Source organism: Lontra canadensis, unplaced genomic scaffold (assembly GCF_010015895.1).
Source record: "Lontra canadensis isolate GAN:19392208 unplaced genomic scaffold, GSC_riverotter_1.0 scaffold98, whole genome shotgun sequence".
Classification (NCBI taxonomy): Eukaryota; Metazoa; Chordata; class Mammalia; order Carnivora; family Mustelidae; genus Lontra; species Lontra canadensis.
The window spans coordinates 5,869,896-5,886,161 of NW_022631092.1; the positions used below are offsets into that span (position 1 = coordinate 5,869,896).

The following is a 16,266-nucleotide window of genomic DNA, read 5'->3' on the forward strand; positions in this document are numbered from 1 at the left end:
GCTGTCAATTCTTTTCCATGTCTAGAATTACAGAAACACGAGCTCTTACCTTAACTGGGAAGCTACATTTTCCAGTACGAACCCCTTCTTCATCTGTCTGCCACTGATGTGGACGACTGGCCTCTGGAACATAAACATCTTTCTTTCTCCTAAAACTTTGCCGTAGTTTGTTCATTTTAACTTTTACAACCTGTAGACAGAGTTAAAGAAATATGAAAAAGAGGTTATTACCTCTCATATATTTCAACTTTGGATTACCATGCTGATATAAAACTAATGTCCCAAATGAAACATTTTGGTTTAACAGAAAATGAACAACTAGTATCCCTACTATTAGATTAACTCTAAGCTCAAATAAATCATTTTGTTTTTCAAAAACCCCCACAAAACTATAATAGTTCTTATAAAACTACAATAACCTCTAAGTTTTGGAAAAGATGTTATTCAAAGAACTTTCAAACATTTTAATTGTAATAATCCAATGAGTGTTCCTACTGACCTACCCCTCAAATCCATTCTATTTTCTGAATAAGGAAATCTGTACATGTAGACCAAATTACAGACTGCTGACAATGTCTGAAAACATTCATACTTTAGGAAAAAAAATTCCTAAACATTAAAATTTAGGGACCTTTTGGCTTAGTATTAGAAAACATTAAACAAACCAGGGACTATAGCCTGAATATAAAACATCTTTATAAAAAGGAAGCAAATAAAGTTTCTTTTAAACATAAAGAAGAGGGGCGCCTGGGTGGCTCAGTCAGTTAAGTGTCTGCCTTTGGCTCTGGTCATGATCCCAGGGTCCTGGGATCCAGCCCCATGTCAGGTTCCCTGCTCAGTAGGGTGTCTGCTTCTCCCTCTGCCTCTCCCCTGGCTTGTGCTCACTTGCTCTCTCAAGTAAGTAAGTAAGTAAATAAACAAATCTTTAAAAAAAACCCCATAAACATAAAGAAGAAAAAGTTCTACTAGGATTAATTTATTCTAAGGAAAAAATTCCTTGCAAGTAGTGTAACATCAGAATATACTTTCATATCTATAATCATTACAGAATGAAAGTGAACTAACAGCTTTAAGTTATAAAGGTACAAATCTTACCATTAATACTGTAAATTAAAAGGTACTGAACTATCGTCTATTTTTGTTTTTGTTACTGGAAGAGGGAACTCTCTAATGCTTTCAAAGGTACAGAAGAAATCACAAATCTACAGGGAAGGAAGACCTAACTGATAAGAAACAACAGAACATTCAAGAACCAATGAATAAACATAATGAATGCGTCCCTTTGCAGAGCAGATCTCAAAATCTGAAACCAATACCTCTAGTTTTCTGTTAAGGAGCACAGCATTGTTCATTCCTTCCTTGAGGGGATTTAACCACCTCAACAAGCCTAAGACAGATCTTAACTTTTAAAAATGATGTGACAAAGCTATATACAGGAAACATCCTATTAGGAATGTTAAAGAGCAAGGGATTAATAAACATCAATTCCCAAAGGACACCAATCAAAGACTTAAAAATCAAAGTTTGCATTCTGATGAAAATCATTTTGTATCTTAAAATGCATAATGTCACACAAGAACCATTACTAAATTAGCTAGTTTATACAGACAACCCAATCCTACCACACATTGTCTTAAAAGGTAAAAATTCTAAGAAACAAATGGAAAGGAAAAAACCCTGGATTTTCTAAAAATGAATTTATTCTCAAATCGAAATTGATTTATAAAGTATATGAAATAGATAGATAATCAAATTACTGGACAAAAGGTAGTCCATTCCTTTCCCTTTAAGTAGATCACTCATTCCTAAACTATCTTAAGAGTCTATCCTAATCTAATAGATTTGAAAAAAAAATTCCATAACCTTCCCTGATAATACATCCTGTTATTACTTCTTCATATACATTTGAAAAACATATGCAAATACAAATATAAAGAAATAAAAAAGCACCTAAATCCTTGCTCAAGTTGGCACTCTAAGAATCTTGGGGCAAAAAGCCAATGAGATTCCTTTCTTCTTAACTTCTTTCTCTTTGTAGCCCTACTAAGAGTCATCCCTGAATTCATTCTTTCTCTGACTAATAACACTACTGCTCTTGCCTCCTTAGTATATCTTGAATTTATTCCCCCACCCACATCAGTTCTACTATCCTCAGACATTTTGTGTAAATTACTGCAAAAGTCAATTACTTAATGGTTGCTTTGCTTCTAAGAAAGGTTCATTCTAATCTGTTCTATTGACTACTGCCAAAATGCTTTCTAAAACACAAATCTGACCATGGAATTGTTCAGCTTAAAATCCTTCACTCGCTTCACAACACTTTCAAGGTCAAGTCCAAATTTCTAAGCTTGGCAAAACACAGTCCCTTTTCATCTGGTTTCATTCACCAATCCCCAATCACATGCTAAGCTCCAGCCATACTAAACTACTTACAGGTCTCTAAACAAGGCATACCCTCTTCTGAGCCTATTTATATGTTCCTCTCTCCCTAGAAAGATCTTTCCCTATTTGCCTCTGGTTAAAGTCTACTCATCTTTCAAGTAAACTTGGGAGTCTTCAGGGAAACTAGCATTTTTTCTGACAAGTTCTTAGCTGGTCTGGGTTAGGTCCTTTCATTTCATAGGACTTCCATTAATATCTTCTGCTTTTACTGTACTCATCAAACCTTACAGCAATTTTCTATTTCCTTAATAGTAAACTGTATCTCATTTAAATACTACCCCACATTTTAACACAGGACCTCTCATATTTATGGCACACTATGAATTTGAAGAAATAAAAGACAACATAGATCCCCATCATATTTAGATAATATTTACTAGGTAGGATGAATGTAGACATACAAGACCAAAGAGAATCACTGGTGTTGGAAGGAGACTACAGATGTACTGGAAGTCCAGCATCACATTGACAAAGGAACAACCTGGACAACTTCCCTTAAAGGAAGCCATACAACCTCTGTCTAAATAGTTTTAGTACATTTATTTGCTCTTTGGGCAGCTATTTATTGTGGCACATTCTACTGACCAATAAGACAAAAGAGTGGAAGTGCCAACTGACTCGACATCTAAGTATCTTGTGACTTTCAGTACCAATATGGTTACCAGCATTTCCACAAAGAGTATTACGTATCCGTGATTTTCAAACTATGCTTTAAGTAGCCCTAGGATTTCCATGGAGGACGACCACTGGCTGGAGAAAAAGAGAAGGAAGTTAGGCGGCTAGACACAACATACGAGGGGCTTCAGGTCCCTGTCACAGCTTCATACAAACTCCATTTTATCTGATTCATATATTGGGATTCCATTTTTTTTTTTTAAGATTTTATTTATTTAACACAGAGAGAGAAATCACAAGTAGGAAGAGAGGCAGGCAGAGAGAGAGGGGGAAGCAGGCTCCCCACCAAGCAGAGAGCCTGATGCGGGGCTCCATCCCAGGACCCTGAGATCATGACCTGAGCCAAAGGCAGAGGCTTAACCCACTGAGCCACTCAGGCGCCCCAGGATTCCATGTATGTTTAAGGAAAGGGTTTGGTGGCCAAAAATTTTTTGAAAATGAGTGATATAATCACAATAATTCTAAAATGAACTTGATAAAATGAAAATACTAATGATAATATCTTGCTTGCTACTTCTTAATGGGTAATTACCAATGGCCTGTGAATAATCTAGTAATTAAGGTAAGAATTAACACATCAAGGGAGAGACCAAACAATCTATATATATATAATGATTTTGCTCACAAAGACAAAAGAGGTAACAACCAAAAAAAAAAAAAAAAGTTAATTCAAAGTGACATTTACTTCAGACCCTCAATAAAGTTAAACTTCACTCCCAAATTAAAAAAAAAAAAAAAAAGAAAGAAAGAAAAGAAAATCACAGCCCTTGAGAAAGTCCTGGTTGAACACAGGTAAAGGATATATTTTTGCCAGTTTAAAAACTGAGAGCAAAAAATCTTACTTTGTCCTACAAAAAAAGAAGAAAAAAAAAAAAAGAAATGAAATCCCCATTCTGCTAGCTAGATAATAGGCAAATTCAAAAAATCTTTCCACAGTTCTCATACTACTTAACTGCTCTGCAAATTTTAAAGATTTTTTTTTTTTTTTTTTAACAGAGAGAGCGAGAGATCACAAGTAGGCAGAGAGGCAGACAGAGGGGGAGGCGGAAGCAGGTTTCCTGTTGAGCAGAAAGCCCGATGCAGGGCTTGATCCCAGCACCCTGAGATCATGACCTGAGCCGAAGGCAGAGGCTTAACCCACTGAGCCACCCAGGCGTCCCCTGCTCTGCAAATTTTAACACCATGACTCCAGCTCGCCTCTGTACACTTCTTTCCTCCTTGCCTCTCCTTACCCCAATATCTCTATGCCTCTGGTTTATCTTCTTCATCTCTGTTGCTACTGATACCTCTGAGGGCTTACTCTACTCTCTCCCACCCACTGAGTGTATTTCCCAAATACCAGTCCTCCATCTGTACTTTCCTGTTTACACTATCACCCTTGGTGAAATAATCAATTCAAACTATTACTCCAATGTGATGATTTCCCAATAATACTTCTAAATCTTGCTCTTGTATTTAATTTCTCTATCTGCGTGCATTGGTATTGCCTCAAATACATCAACTTAAAGTTAAATCATCACCTCTTATCTCCCCTTAAGTCCTTAAGTCCTCCCTTTCTGACCCAAGTTGTTTGGGTCAGTAAAAACAGAACTTACTATGTCCTGAGTCCTACTGCAGATGCTAGTGGATACAGAAATTAATAAGACAACTTGCCTTTAGGTGGCTCTCTCCCCTCATAAAAGGTAATTTCTGCACAATATGGTGAATGTAATAACAGCATTATATATAGTATGTTCTCGAAGCACAGTCTAGGTTCAGAAAACATTTCCTATAGGAGATATCGACCAACTTAACTTTTTAAAAGACAAATGAAAATTAGCCACATACAGTTAAGAAAGAAAAGATATTTCAGGTGGAGGCGACAGTATCAACAAATGCACAGATGCAGGAAATCAAATGTCAGACAGCAATGCAAAAAGAGTGCAAACAAGATCAGGTGCCAATTTTATCCTACAGACAACCAGAAGCCACTAAAAGGTTTTTACACACATCAGTGTCAGAGTTGCAATATAGTTACATTACTTTAGTGGCAGTATGGAAAACAAATCTGGGGACAAAAGACTACAGAGGAGTTATAAGGCATTTTAAATAATCTAGGCAAGTTATGATGAAAGCTTGAACTAGGGCAGTGGTAATGGTGTCGGTAGAAAAAGGCGACTAAAAAAAAGGGGAGGGGGACTAAAGAAAAGCTTAAAACTAAGAGTAGCAGAGAGAATTAAGTCAATATGATATAACTGTGCCCCAGGAAACTGTTTTTGCCCAGGATGGTAAGACTAAACCAGTAATTAGCTTTACTGTTTGCCTCAAGAAATTCTTACAAATAAGCTTTTCTGAGCAAACAGTGTGTGCATCAGGGCAAAGAACTCTCCTGAGAGGGTAACAAATTACTTCAACAGCCTTTTTTTATTATGTCCACTAATTCCAAATACCATGTCACATACTTTGCCCAGCCCAACCAGTTCCCCATCTTGAAGGAAGTGCTTTAAACCTTATGAATCCCAATCTCAGAACCATAGAAATACCCTTTCCTAACTTCCCCTACCAAGACTCTGTCAAAGTTGTGCTTTCCCTTGTTGAAGTAAGTTTAATAACCTCAGCTTTGCTGAATCAACAGGATTCTCTTTGTGGGAAAAGTCAATAGCAGGAATTGGTGACTGACTGTAGAAGGTGGGGAAGAGAAAGAAATCCAAATGTGACTCCTAAGTTTTAGGCCTCAGTGAACTGAACTGTTGAATTTGAGGGGCTTGTTAATAGGGCTTTGAAATAGAGATGTGTGTAAGCCTTGAAGCTCAGGGGAGAGGTCAGAGCAACCATATGCAATCATTGTAGGTGAAAACGTTTCCTGTGATGATCTCTTTATTTTCCTCTTCTTTCCTAATAGGAGTTAGGATACAGTAATTAGAATTAAACCCAGAATACTCAAAAATGATAAACAGAGGTGTACACACCACCTAACTGGCTGGTATGTACTAATAGAGCCATACATTCTAGAGGGTAAACCGTCACTATGCTGAGCTCCTCTCCCAGGATCCACCGCTGGATCTTCCACAACTCAAGAACTAATAGGTTAACACCTGGTTTAACAGAGTACTAAGGCCACTGAAGGTTAGGATTGGTCAGCAACAGTGCAAGTCAAGATTCCAAAAGACCCATCTCTCTCAGGCACAGTTGCTGGCTCCCTTTAGGGTCCCCAGAGGGTTACCCTAGTGGAGGAAAATGCAGTAGCCCTCCATTCTGTCCACCAAGTTGGCCCCCATCTCTACATGTTCCCCCATGAGATCAGGAACATACCTGAGAGAAGAGACAGCACCTTAAGCAGTGACACTAGCTCCCCAGTAGTCAAAGAGACCAACCAGTTCTTCATTAAGAATGAATAAAACAGGAGCGCCTGGGGGGCTCAGTGGGTTAAAGCCTCTGCCTTCGGCTCAGGTCATGATCCCAGGGTCCTGGGATTGAGCCCCACATCGAGCTCTCTGCTCGGCAGGGAGCCTGCTTCCCTTCCTCTCTCTTTGCCTGCGTCTCTGCCTACATGTGATCTCTGTCTGTCAAATAAATAAATAAATAAATCTTAAAAAAAAAAAAGAATGAATAAAACAGCAAGATCCAATCATATGCTGCCTATAATTAACCCACTTTAAACATAAAGACACAAACAGGTTGAAAGTAAAAGAACAGAAGACAGTACACCACATTAATACCAGTCAAAATAAAGCTGGAATGGCTATATATTCCCTTCTCAATAATCAATAGAAATATCAGCAGAATAAGCAAAAATCAGCAACGATGTAAACAGCAAAACTTGAACAACAGTATCAATCAACATGACCTGACTGACATTTATAGAATTCTTCTCTTCAATGGTAACAGAAATATACATTCTTCTCAAGTGCATATGGAATGTTTACAAACATAGGCCACATTCCGGGCCATAAAACAAGCTGCAAATTCAAAAGGGTTCAAATCATACAAAGTATGATCTCTGACCACAATAGAATTAAATCACCAAATATTTGGAAACTACACTTCAAAATAGCCCATGGGTAAAAGTACAAATCAAAAGGGAATTCAGAAAGTATTCTGAACTAAATGAAAACACAATATATAAAAATTTATAGGATGCCACAAAAGCACTACCTATTTATGACACTAAACCAGTGGTTCTCAATCAGGGACAATCACTGCCCCTGAGGACACATTTGGCAATATCTCGTGTTATTATTGGTTGTTGCCAGGGGTGCTATTGGCATCTAGTGGGTATTGACCAGGGATTCTCCTGCATGTCCTATAATGTACAGGACAGCCCTCACAACAAAACATTATTCAGCTTAAAATGTCAATAGTGCCACTACGGAGAAACTCTGCACTAAATGTCCGTATTTTTTTAAAAAAAGATCTTACTTAAATCCATGTTCTCAGCTTCCACTTATAGAAACTAAAGGGGCAAAGAAATGCAAACAAAGCAAGCAGAAAAAAAGGAACTATCAGAGATCAGAAGAGAAAGCAGCAAAGTAGGAAAACAAAGACCAAGAAAAAGAAACCAAAAGCTGATTCTTTCAGATTAATAAAACTGATAAACCTGTAGCCGCACTAATGGGGGAAAGACACAAATGAGTGATATCAAGAATGAAAGATGTATCACCAGTATAGATTCCAGAGATATGAAAAAGGATAATAAAGGAATATTATGAACAAGTTTATGCTAATAAACTCATGGACAACATGGGAAAATGCTTTCCAAGACCCAAACTTACTCAAGAAGAAACAGATAACCTAAACACCTACACCTATTAATGAAATTGAGTTTATAGTTAAAAATCTTTCCACAAAGACAACTCCTAGGCTAAATGCATTCATTGCTGAATTCTCCTAAACATCTAAGAAATACCAATTCTATACAAATTCTTCCCAGAAAGTTGAAGAGGGAATATTTTTAAATTCCTCTATCAGGCTAACATTACTCTGATACCCAAACCAAACAAAAACATTATTTAAAAAGTAAGCTAGAGACAAATATCTTTCATGAGTATACATGCAACAATTCTAAACAAAAATTTAGCAAATCAAACCAAACATTAAAAGGCTAATACATCAAGACCACATGGAGTTTTTCTAAGAAATGCAGTTAGCTAATATTCAAAAAGCCATGTAATTCACCTTATTAGCAAAATTTAAATGTCCCTATCAATATTTAACTTTACAGCTATATCTTTCCTTCTTTGAATTCAAAGATTATACACTGAACTGAGATTTTTAAAAAAGAGTTAAAGTCAACTAAGTTTAAGCGTATTTTTTCCTACATAATATATAGATGTGTGCGTGTGTGCGCGCGCGTGTGTGTATATATGTTTTTTTTCCAGAGAGAATTAAGATCTAGCCCTGATTTTTTTTGTGTGAATTCCAGTCTTATACTTTCAACTCCAACTCAAGATGTCTCTAAATCAAATTTATCTTCCTTTCAAACAAGCTCTTCCTCTTCCAGATTTTCCTACTTCTACATAGCATTTTTACATCCCTCAAAGCTTTAAAATGACGACAAACTCTAGGTTCATCTGACACTTTTCCATAAGTCTTCTATACCCAGTCCATCAATCGACGCTAGTGGATGACAGTATCAGTATCTCTAGCATTCAGTCATCCCTTTCTATTCCTAACAGCCCTGGTTAAACAAACAAACAAACAAACAAACAAACATCACTTCATCCATGAACTTTGCAACAGCCCCTGGACTCCAAGCTCTCTTTCCTCTAATCTTCCTACATGGTTGTGCCAGATCAGTATTCTTAAAACTCATCCTTGATCCTGTTCAAAAACTGTTGAAGATTCTACAATTCAATTTGTGACTCTGGTATTCAGGAGCCTCTACAATCCAAACCCAACCTTCTTCTGGCCTCATCTCCCACCTCCCTATAAAATCCTACGAAAATCAAGCCTTTCAAATATGCTGTGGCCTTTTCATTTCTCTTTGTTTCTTCACACTGTATTTTCTAATTTTAATATTTTACTTTTGTCTTCTTTCAACTAAAATTCTACACCATCGTATGATAATGAAACTTGCTTTTGGGGATGCCTGTGTGGCTCAGTCATTAAGCATCTGCCTTTGGATCAGGTCATGATCCCAGGGTCCTGGGATCGAGCCCTTCATCAGGCTACCTGCTCAGCAAGAAGCCCGCTTCTCCTTCTCCCACTCCCCCTGCATGTGTTCCCTCTCTTGCTGTGTCTCTCTCTGTCAAATGGATAAATAAAATCTTAAAAATAAATAAATAAAAATAAAGAGAAGTTTTCTGACAGCTCTTTAAAAAGAAAGAAAGAAACTTGCTTTTGAAGTAATTTTACCAAATAATAAATGTTACTTGTAAAGAGCACAAAAAAACCGAGAAGTCCAAAGAATGAAATACAAACGGCCTATAATCCCACTAAGCAGAAAAAACTTCCAGTGACACTGAATTTCTTCTTTGTTCTTTTCTACACATATAATTTCATTTTTTTCTTTTTATTAAAAAGGAATTGGGGTGCCTGGCTGGCACAGACAGTAGTACATGCAATTCTTGATCTCAGGGTTCTAAGTTCAGGTTCCAGGTTGGGTGTAGAGATTACTCAAAAATGAAGTCTTTAAGGGATACCTGGGTGGCTTGGGCAGTTAAGGGTATGCCTTCAGTTCAGATCATGATCCCAGGGTCCTGGGATGGAGCCCCATGTCATCTTGGGGGACAGGTGCCGTTCAGCAGGGAGTCTGCTTTCCCTTCTCCCTCTGCGCTCCTCCCATTTGTGCTTTCTCTCTCAGTCTCAAATAAATAAACTCTTTTAAAAAAAATTAAGTCTTTAAGAATAAGTAAATAAAAAAGTGATCACATAGTATCTTACTCTAAGCAAGGCCAATTTGAAAGTCTTTCTGTCCTTTTCAGAGCAGCATGCTTTTAGATCTAATAATTCAGAAAAATAAGATTTATATGCTTTTGTTAAAATCAAAACTTCATATTTGAAAAGAGAAAAAAGGTTTCATATTTCTTTAAAGATTTGTTTCACTCAGCACCTAATACAGGCATTTGCTCATGTAAATTTTAATTTATATATAAAAAGCCTCAGATATTTTCATTAAAATGTATTCAATAGGTATTTATTGACTACCTACCATGCCACGAAGCAATAAACAATATAGAACAAAAACCCTGCCTCTATGAAGGAGATAGACAGAAAATAAATAGGCAAATTATTTACACTGGTGTGCTAGTGGTAAGATCAAATGATAAATTTTCATTTACTTATTGATTATTTCACTCTTTCTAAGTTTGCAAACCAGGTGTTAAACACAGCCTTTATTAAAAAAGCATATAAGTGTATAACTAAATAAACTATTTTAAAACAAAGGCAATACTAAAAACTCATCACTTCCTAATCATTTTAATATGTTTTATTATATATGCTGCTTTGAAATTATTTATGATTTTTGTATCTGTATGGTGGAAGAGCTATGTAATGCTGGGCTACTGTACATCTGTCCACAACATCATATTCACGGACTTCCATGCTGGTGGCTCAAAATCGGCCATAGTGGCAGTATATATACCATGGAACTTGGCAAAAACTACCAATCATATCTTGAGTATTTTTTGATGGTCTAGATCTAAGAAACTGCTGGAGAAAATGTTGACTAAATTAAAAAATGTGTGCTATCTATAACCATCACATTATAAATAGCACAAAAAAATTGAGAACATACTCTTCTAGTACTAGAAAACTATTATCCAATTCCGTAAAGAAGTTTCTCACCCGACTGACACATCAGTGAAATGCTGATGCACATCTTCATTGTTTCACTTCCCCTTACTCATTACCATAAACGGAAATACCAACCATCATACCTACACTCAGAGAACTAGTAGCGGAACACTTAGTAGCACACCACTGACTTATATGTGAGAAAATGCTAAATGTTATGAAGAAAAAGATGAACAGGGTTAAGAGGGGAATTAGAAGTGCTGGAGGCAGGGATAAAGTTTTAAGAAAGTAATATATGGGGCACCTGGATGGCTCAGCTGGTTAAGCACTGCCTTCGACTCAGGTCATGATCCTGGAGTTCTAGGATCGAGTCCCGCATTGGGCTCCCAACTCCATGGGGAGTCTGCTTCTCCCTCTGACCTCCCCGTCATGCTCCTCTCACTGTGTGTGTCTCTCTCTTAAATAAATAAATAAAATCTTAAAATATATATATATACACAAATATATGTATATGTATATATATGAGCAAAGAATTGAAGGAGGTAAAAAAGGGAGCATACAAGTAGGATGAGAATTCCAGAAAAAGAAAATCAGTGCAGTTTTTTGAGGCGGTGGCTTGCCTAGAGTATCTGACAAACAGAAAGTTAGTCAGTGTGTTCAGTGCAAAATGAAACAATAGACTAGGAGAGATGAGACCAGATGGGCATAGGGCAAAGTCATACAGGGTCTTGCAGGCTAAACACTTTGATTTTTTCTTCTGAGAGAAACAGGAAGCCATTGAAAGGTTCTAAATAGAACTTATGCTTTGTGTTTGGCTGCTACAAGGCAGGGGGCTGTGGGGAGTAGGGAAGGAAAAAATGAAATAAGATGGGATCGGGAGGGAGACAAACCATAAAAGACCCTTAATCTCACAAAACAAACTGAGGGTTGCTGGGAGGGTGGAGGGTTATGGACAGGGTGGCTGGGTGATGGACATTGGGGAGGGTATGTACTATGGCGAGTGCTGTGAAATGTTAAGACTGATGATTCACAGACTTGTACCCCTGGGGGCAAATAATACATTATATGTTAATAAAAATAATTAAAAAAAATGGACTAAAGATTTCCTTTTTGATTTTGTGGTTGACCCATTCATTGTTTATAGCATGTTATTTAGACTTCCCTTATTTGTGCTCTTTCCAGAGTTTTTTTTCCTGGTCATTGATTTCTAGTTTCATACCATTCTGGTCAGAAAAGACGCATGATAGGATTTCAGTTTTTGTTAATCTGTTGAAATTTGTTTGGGGGCCTAACATGATCTGCTCTAGAGAATGTTCCAGGTGCACTTGAAAAGAATGTGTATTCCACTGCTTTTGCATGGTATGTTGTGAATATATCTGTTAGATCCATCTAGTCCAATGTGTTGTTAAAGTCACTGGGCACCTGGCTGGCTCAGTCAGTAGAGCGCGTCTCTCGATCTCAGAGTTTTAGGTTCAAGCCTCACTCACATTGGGTGTAGAAATTACTTTAAAAAAAAAAAAAAAGTATAAAAAATAAAAAGAACAAAAACTCCCAAAAAACAAAGCTACTGTTTCTTATTGATTTTTTATCTGGATGATCTATTCATAGATTTAAGCGGGGTGTAAAATTCCCCTATCATTGTCTTACTGTCAATTTCCTTCTGTGTATCTGTTAATTGCTGCTTTTTGTATTTAGGTGCTCCCAAGTGAGTGTACAAATGTTTACAATTGTTATATCCTTTCGCTGGACTGTTCCTTTCTGATGACAGTGTCCTTCTTTGTATATTGTTACATTCTTTGTTTTATATTTTGCTTATGTAAGTATTGCAACCGGGCTTTCTTTGCACTTCTATTTGTCTTGTAAATATTTTGTCACCCCTTCAATTTCAATCTGCATGTCTTTACATCTCAAGTGAGTCTTGCAGGTAAACTGGTACAGCCACTGTGGAAAGAGTATGGAGTTTCCTTAAGACTTTTAAAATAGAATTACCATATGATCTAATAATGCCACTGCTAAGTATTTACCCAAAGAAAATGAAAACACTAATTCAAAAAAGATACCTGCACCCTTATGCTTATTGCAGCATTATTTACAATAGCCAAGACAGGGAAGCAACCCAAGTGTCCATGAACAGATGAATGGATAAAGATGTGGTATATTCTACAATGGAATACTACTCAGTCATTAAAAAAAGAATGAAATCTTACCATTTGCAACAACATGGACCCTATAGGACATAAAGCTAAATGAAGTCAGTCAGTCAGAAACACGAATACCATATGATCTCATTCATATGTGAGATTTAAGAAACAAAACAAATGAAGAAAAAAGATGACAAACAAAAAAACCCAGACTCTGTTAAGTGTGTAAACCTGGTGTTTCACAGACCTGTACCCCTGGGGCTAATAATCCATCCATATACATCCAATAAAAAATAAAAAAAAAAAAAACCCAGACTCTTAAATACAGAGAGCAAACCAGTGGCTGCCAGAGGGGAGGTGGTAGGGGGATGTGTGAAACAGATAAAGGAATTAAGAATACATTTATGATGGGATAAGTCAGTTGAGGTTGAACGTCTGACTCTTAGATTCAGCTCAGGTCACAGTCTCGGGGTGGTGGGACTGAGCCCTGCCTTAGACTCAGAGGCCAGTGAAGAATTTGCTTGGGATTCTCCCCCTCTCCTTTTCTCTCTCTCTCCCTCAAATAAATAAATCTTAAAAAAAAAAAAAAAAAAGCACACTTAACATAATGAGCAATGAGTACTGTATGGAATTGCCAAGTCAGTATACTGTACACCTGAAACTAATCTAACACGATATGCTAATTATACTTGAAAAAAACGTGTTTTGGAACTAGATCGAGGTGGTGGCTGTACAACACTGCGAATGTGCTAAATACCATGGAATTGTTCACTTAAAAAACGAAGAAGAAGAATGGGTTGATGAGAACAAGAATGAAAGCAGGGAGACAATTAGAGGCTACTATTAAGTAATCCTATAGATGACGGTGAACTGGACTGATGGTTAAGAGTAGAAGTGCTCCTGAATCTTATTTCTGTAACAGCTCTAGAAAATGCACTGTTCACTAATAAAATCTGTTGAAATCACATTGGGACTATTTCAATGGGAGAGAGGTGTATGAGATTCGATTATTAATGCTGAAAAAGACAAATTTTCTAAAACAAAGTAAGAGATCAACTGTTTCAAATAGGAAATCTTATCTACAATGATCAAAAAATCAGGTGAACTGTCATACTTTTTATGGTAATTAAGCTCATGCTTGACAAATTTCTTCAACACTGTCTGTGTATAGAGTATATGAAGGATTGCATGCACATACAGGTATTTGCTCTACACAGGAAAGAAAAAAGAACAAGAAGAGATATTAAATACCAGGTACCCACTGTGTGAATGGTACCAATGTAGTAGTTTCATGTGCAAGCTTAAAGACAGTTGAGATAACTGTCCCTGGGGCACCTGGGTGGCTCAGTTGGTTAAGCATCCAACTCTCGATCTCACCTCAGGTCTTGATCTTAGGGTTGGGAGTTCAAGTACCACGTTGGGTGCCACTGGGCATGGAGCCCACTTAAAAAAAAAAAAAAAAAAAAAGGAAAAGAAATAGGAAATAACTGTCCCTAACCATGGGAAGACCGCATTAAAGGAAGAGACAAATTAATTATAGGATCAGCTCCTAAATGCTTCCTAAAGACATCACAAATAAAAAACTGCAAAAATAAAACTCCAAATAAAAGAAAGCTTTCTAAGAAAAACTTAACTGACAAACAAAGGTTTATCTGACTTGTTATATTCAACAAAGGAGGTTAAAATTCCTAGAAGAATCATCATCTATGGCCAGTGCAGTCATATAAGGCACAACACTATTACGTCTTAAAACAAACAAAATTCTCTAATATAGAACAAGGAACAATAATTGTTCCACATGGTGAGCCACAAGCTGGAAATGGTCTTATCTATTGGAAAAATGTAATAAAATTTAAAAGACCAAGAATTAATGGACAAAAGGTATACTTTCTAACAATGGTTTATCAACATGGCATACATGTAGTTAGTTAGCTTTATGGTTATAAAATTGGATTATTTTAATATAAAAAAGTTTTAATAAAAGCTATTGAGCACTAACTCTATAATAATGCAAGAGTTTTTCTATAATGGTTATTTACATTGGAATGAACTAAATAGTAAGACTGCAAAAGCCTCACTTTTTTAAAGTACGGACTAAGGATTCTGGAAACTATATTTTATACATATATCCCAACCAAGACACTAACCTAACAAAAGAATTTCCTCTAATCTGTAAATGTTTACAAAAGATCATCTACCTGAAAATGAAAGACATGCCACAAATTAGGAGAATATTTGCCATTATAAACAAATTATTAGTATCCTGACATTTAAAGACTTCTAAAAAATAATAAGCAAAATCAAATTATCGGTTTAAAATAGAGTATAAATGGAAAATATACTATATTTTACATACAAAGTTACAGAAATGACCAATGAATACATGAAGAAAATGCCCAACCTCCACAATACTCAGGAAGATGCCAATTAACACACCTTATGTCATCTTACCGCTTTCAGTTTAGCAAATATTAAAGAATTTAACAGTAAGATATGAAGTGAAAGGCATTCATTCTTATTCCCTTAATAGGAACATAAACTGGGGCAACCATTTTGAAAAGTAATTTGGCACTGTACAGGCAAGTTGAAGACACACATGCCCTCACGACTCAGCAATTCCACTTCTAGGTATACATTCCTGAGAAACTCTTAGACATGTACACAGAAAGGCGTACAACCTATCTGTGTAGCATTGTTTATGGTTAATAACAGTAAAAGAACAGTAACACTGGAATCTAATTATACATTCATGTAAGAAATACAGAACATTCACACACTGAAATACTACCCAGAAGTAAAAATGATACCTCAATAAAAAATAAATCTCAGGGGTATCTGGGTGGCTCCGTCGGTTAAGGTCTGCCTTCAACTAGGTAATGATCCCAGGGTCCTGGGACTGAGCCTGGAGTCAGGTTCCCTGCTGAATGGGGAGTCTGCTTCTCCCTTTCTCTCTGCCTTCCTCCTGCTTGTTCTGTCTCTTTCTCTGTGTCAAATAAATAAAATCTTTTTAAAAAATAATTAAGAGAAAAAGAAGTAAAAATGAATGATTTACAGCATATATCATGGATGTCTCTCACAATGTTGAAGAAGGGAAGCAAATTGTTTATGTTATGATTCCTTTATATAGATACTAACAACTAACACTCAGACAACACTGCCTCTGTACACTATGTACTTTGCATACAATGACTACTTTAATCCTTGTATCAGCCCTATCAGGTAAATTTTATTTTTTTAAATTTTTATTTATTTATTTGTTTTAGACAGACAGAAATAGAGATACAGAGAGAAA

General features: G+C 36.5%; 1 protein-coding gene across 7 annotated transcripts in view; it reads right to left on the reverse strand.

Annotated features, from left to right (window-relative positions):
- Positions 1 to 15,796, reverse strand: part of NUMB (NUMB endocytic adaptor protein) — a 79,873-nt gene extending 64,077 nt beyond the window's left edge. For 5 of the 7 annotated variants that reach the window (XM_032837448.1, XM_032837444.1, XM_032837445.1 and 2 more), the window contains exon 1: positions 50 to 190. In XM_032837448.1, coding sequence (XP_032693339.1) covers positions 50 to 175 — 126 coding nt within the window. In that variant the 5' untranslated portion in view covers positions 176 to 190. Of the gene's footprint in view, positions 1 to 49; positions 191 to 14,351; positions 14,365 to 15,781 lie in introns of those variants that run through there. The other 2 variants (XM_032837442.1, XM_032837441.1) reach the window with 2 other exon arrangements.
- Positions 15,797 to 16,266: the final 470 nt, after the last annotated feature.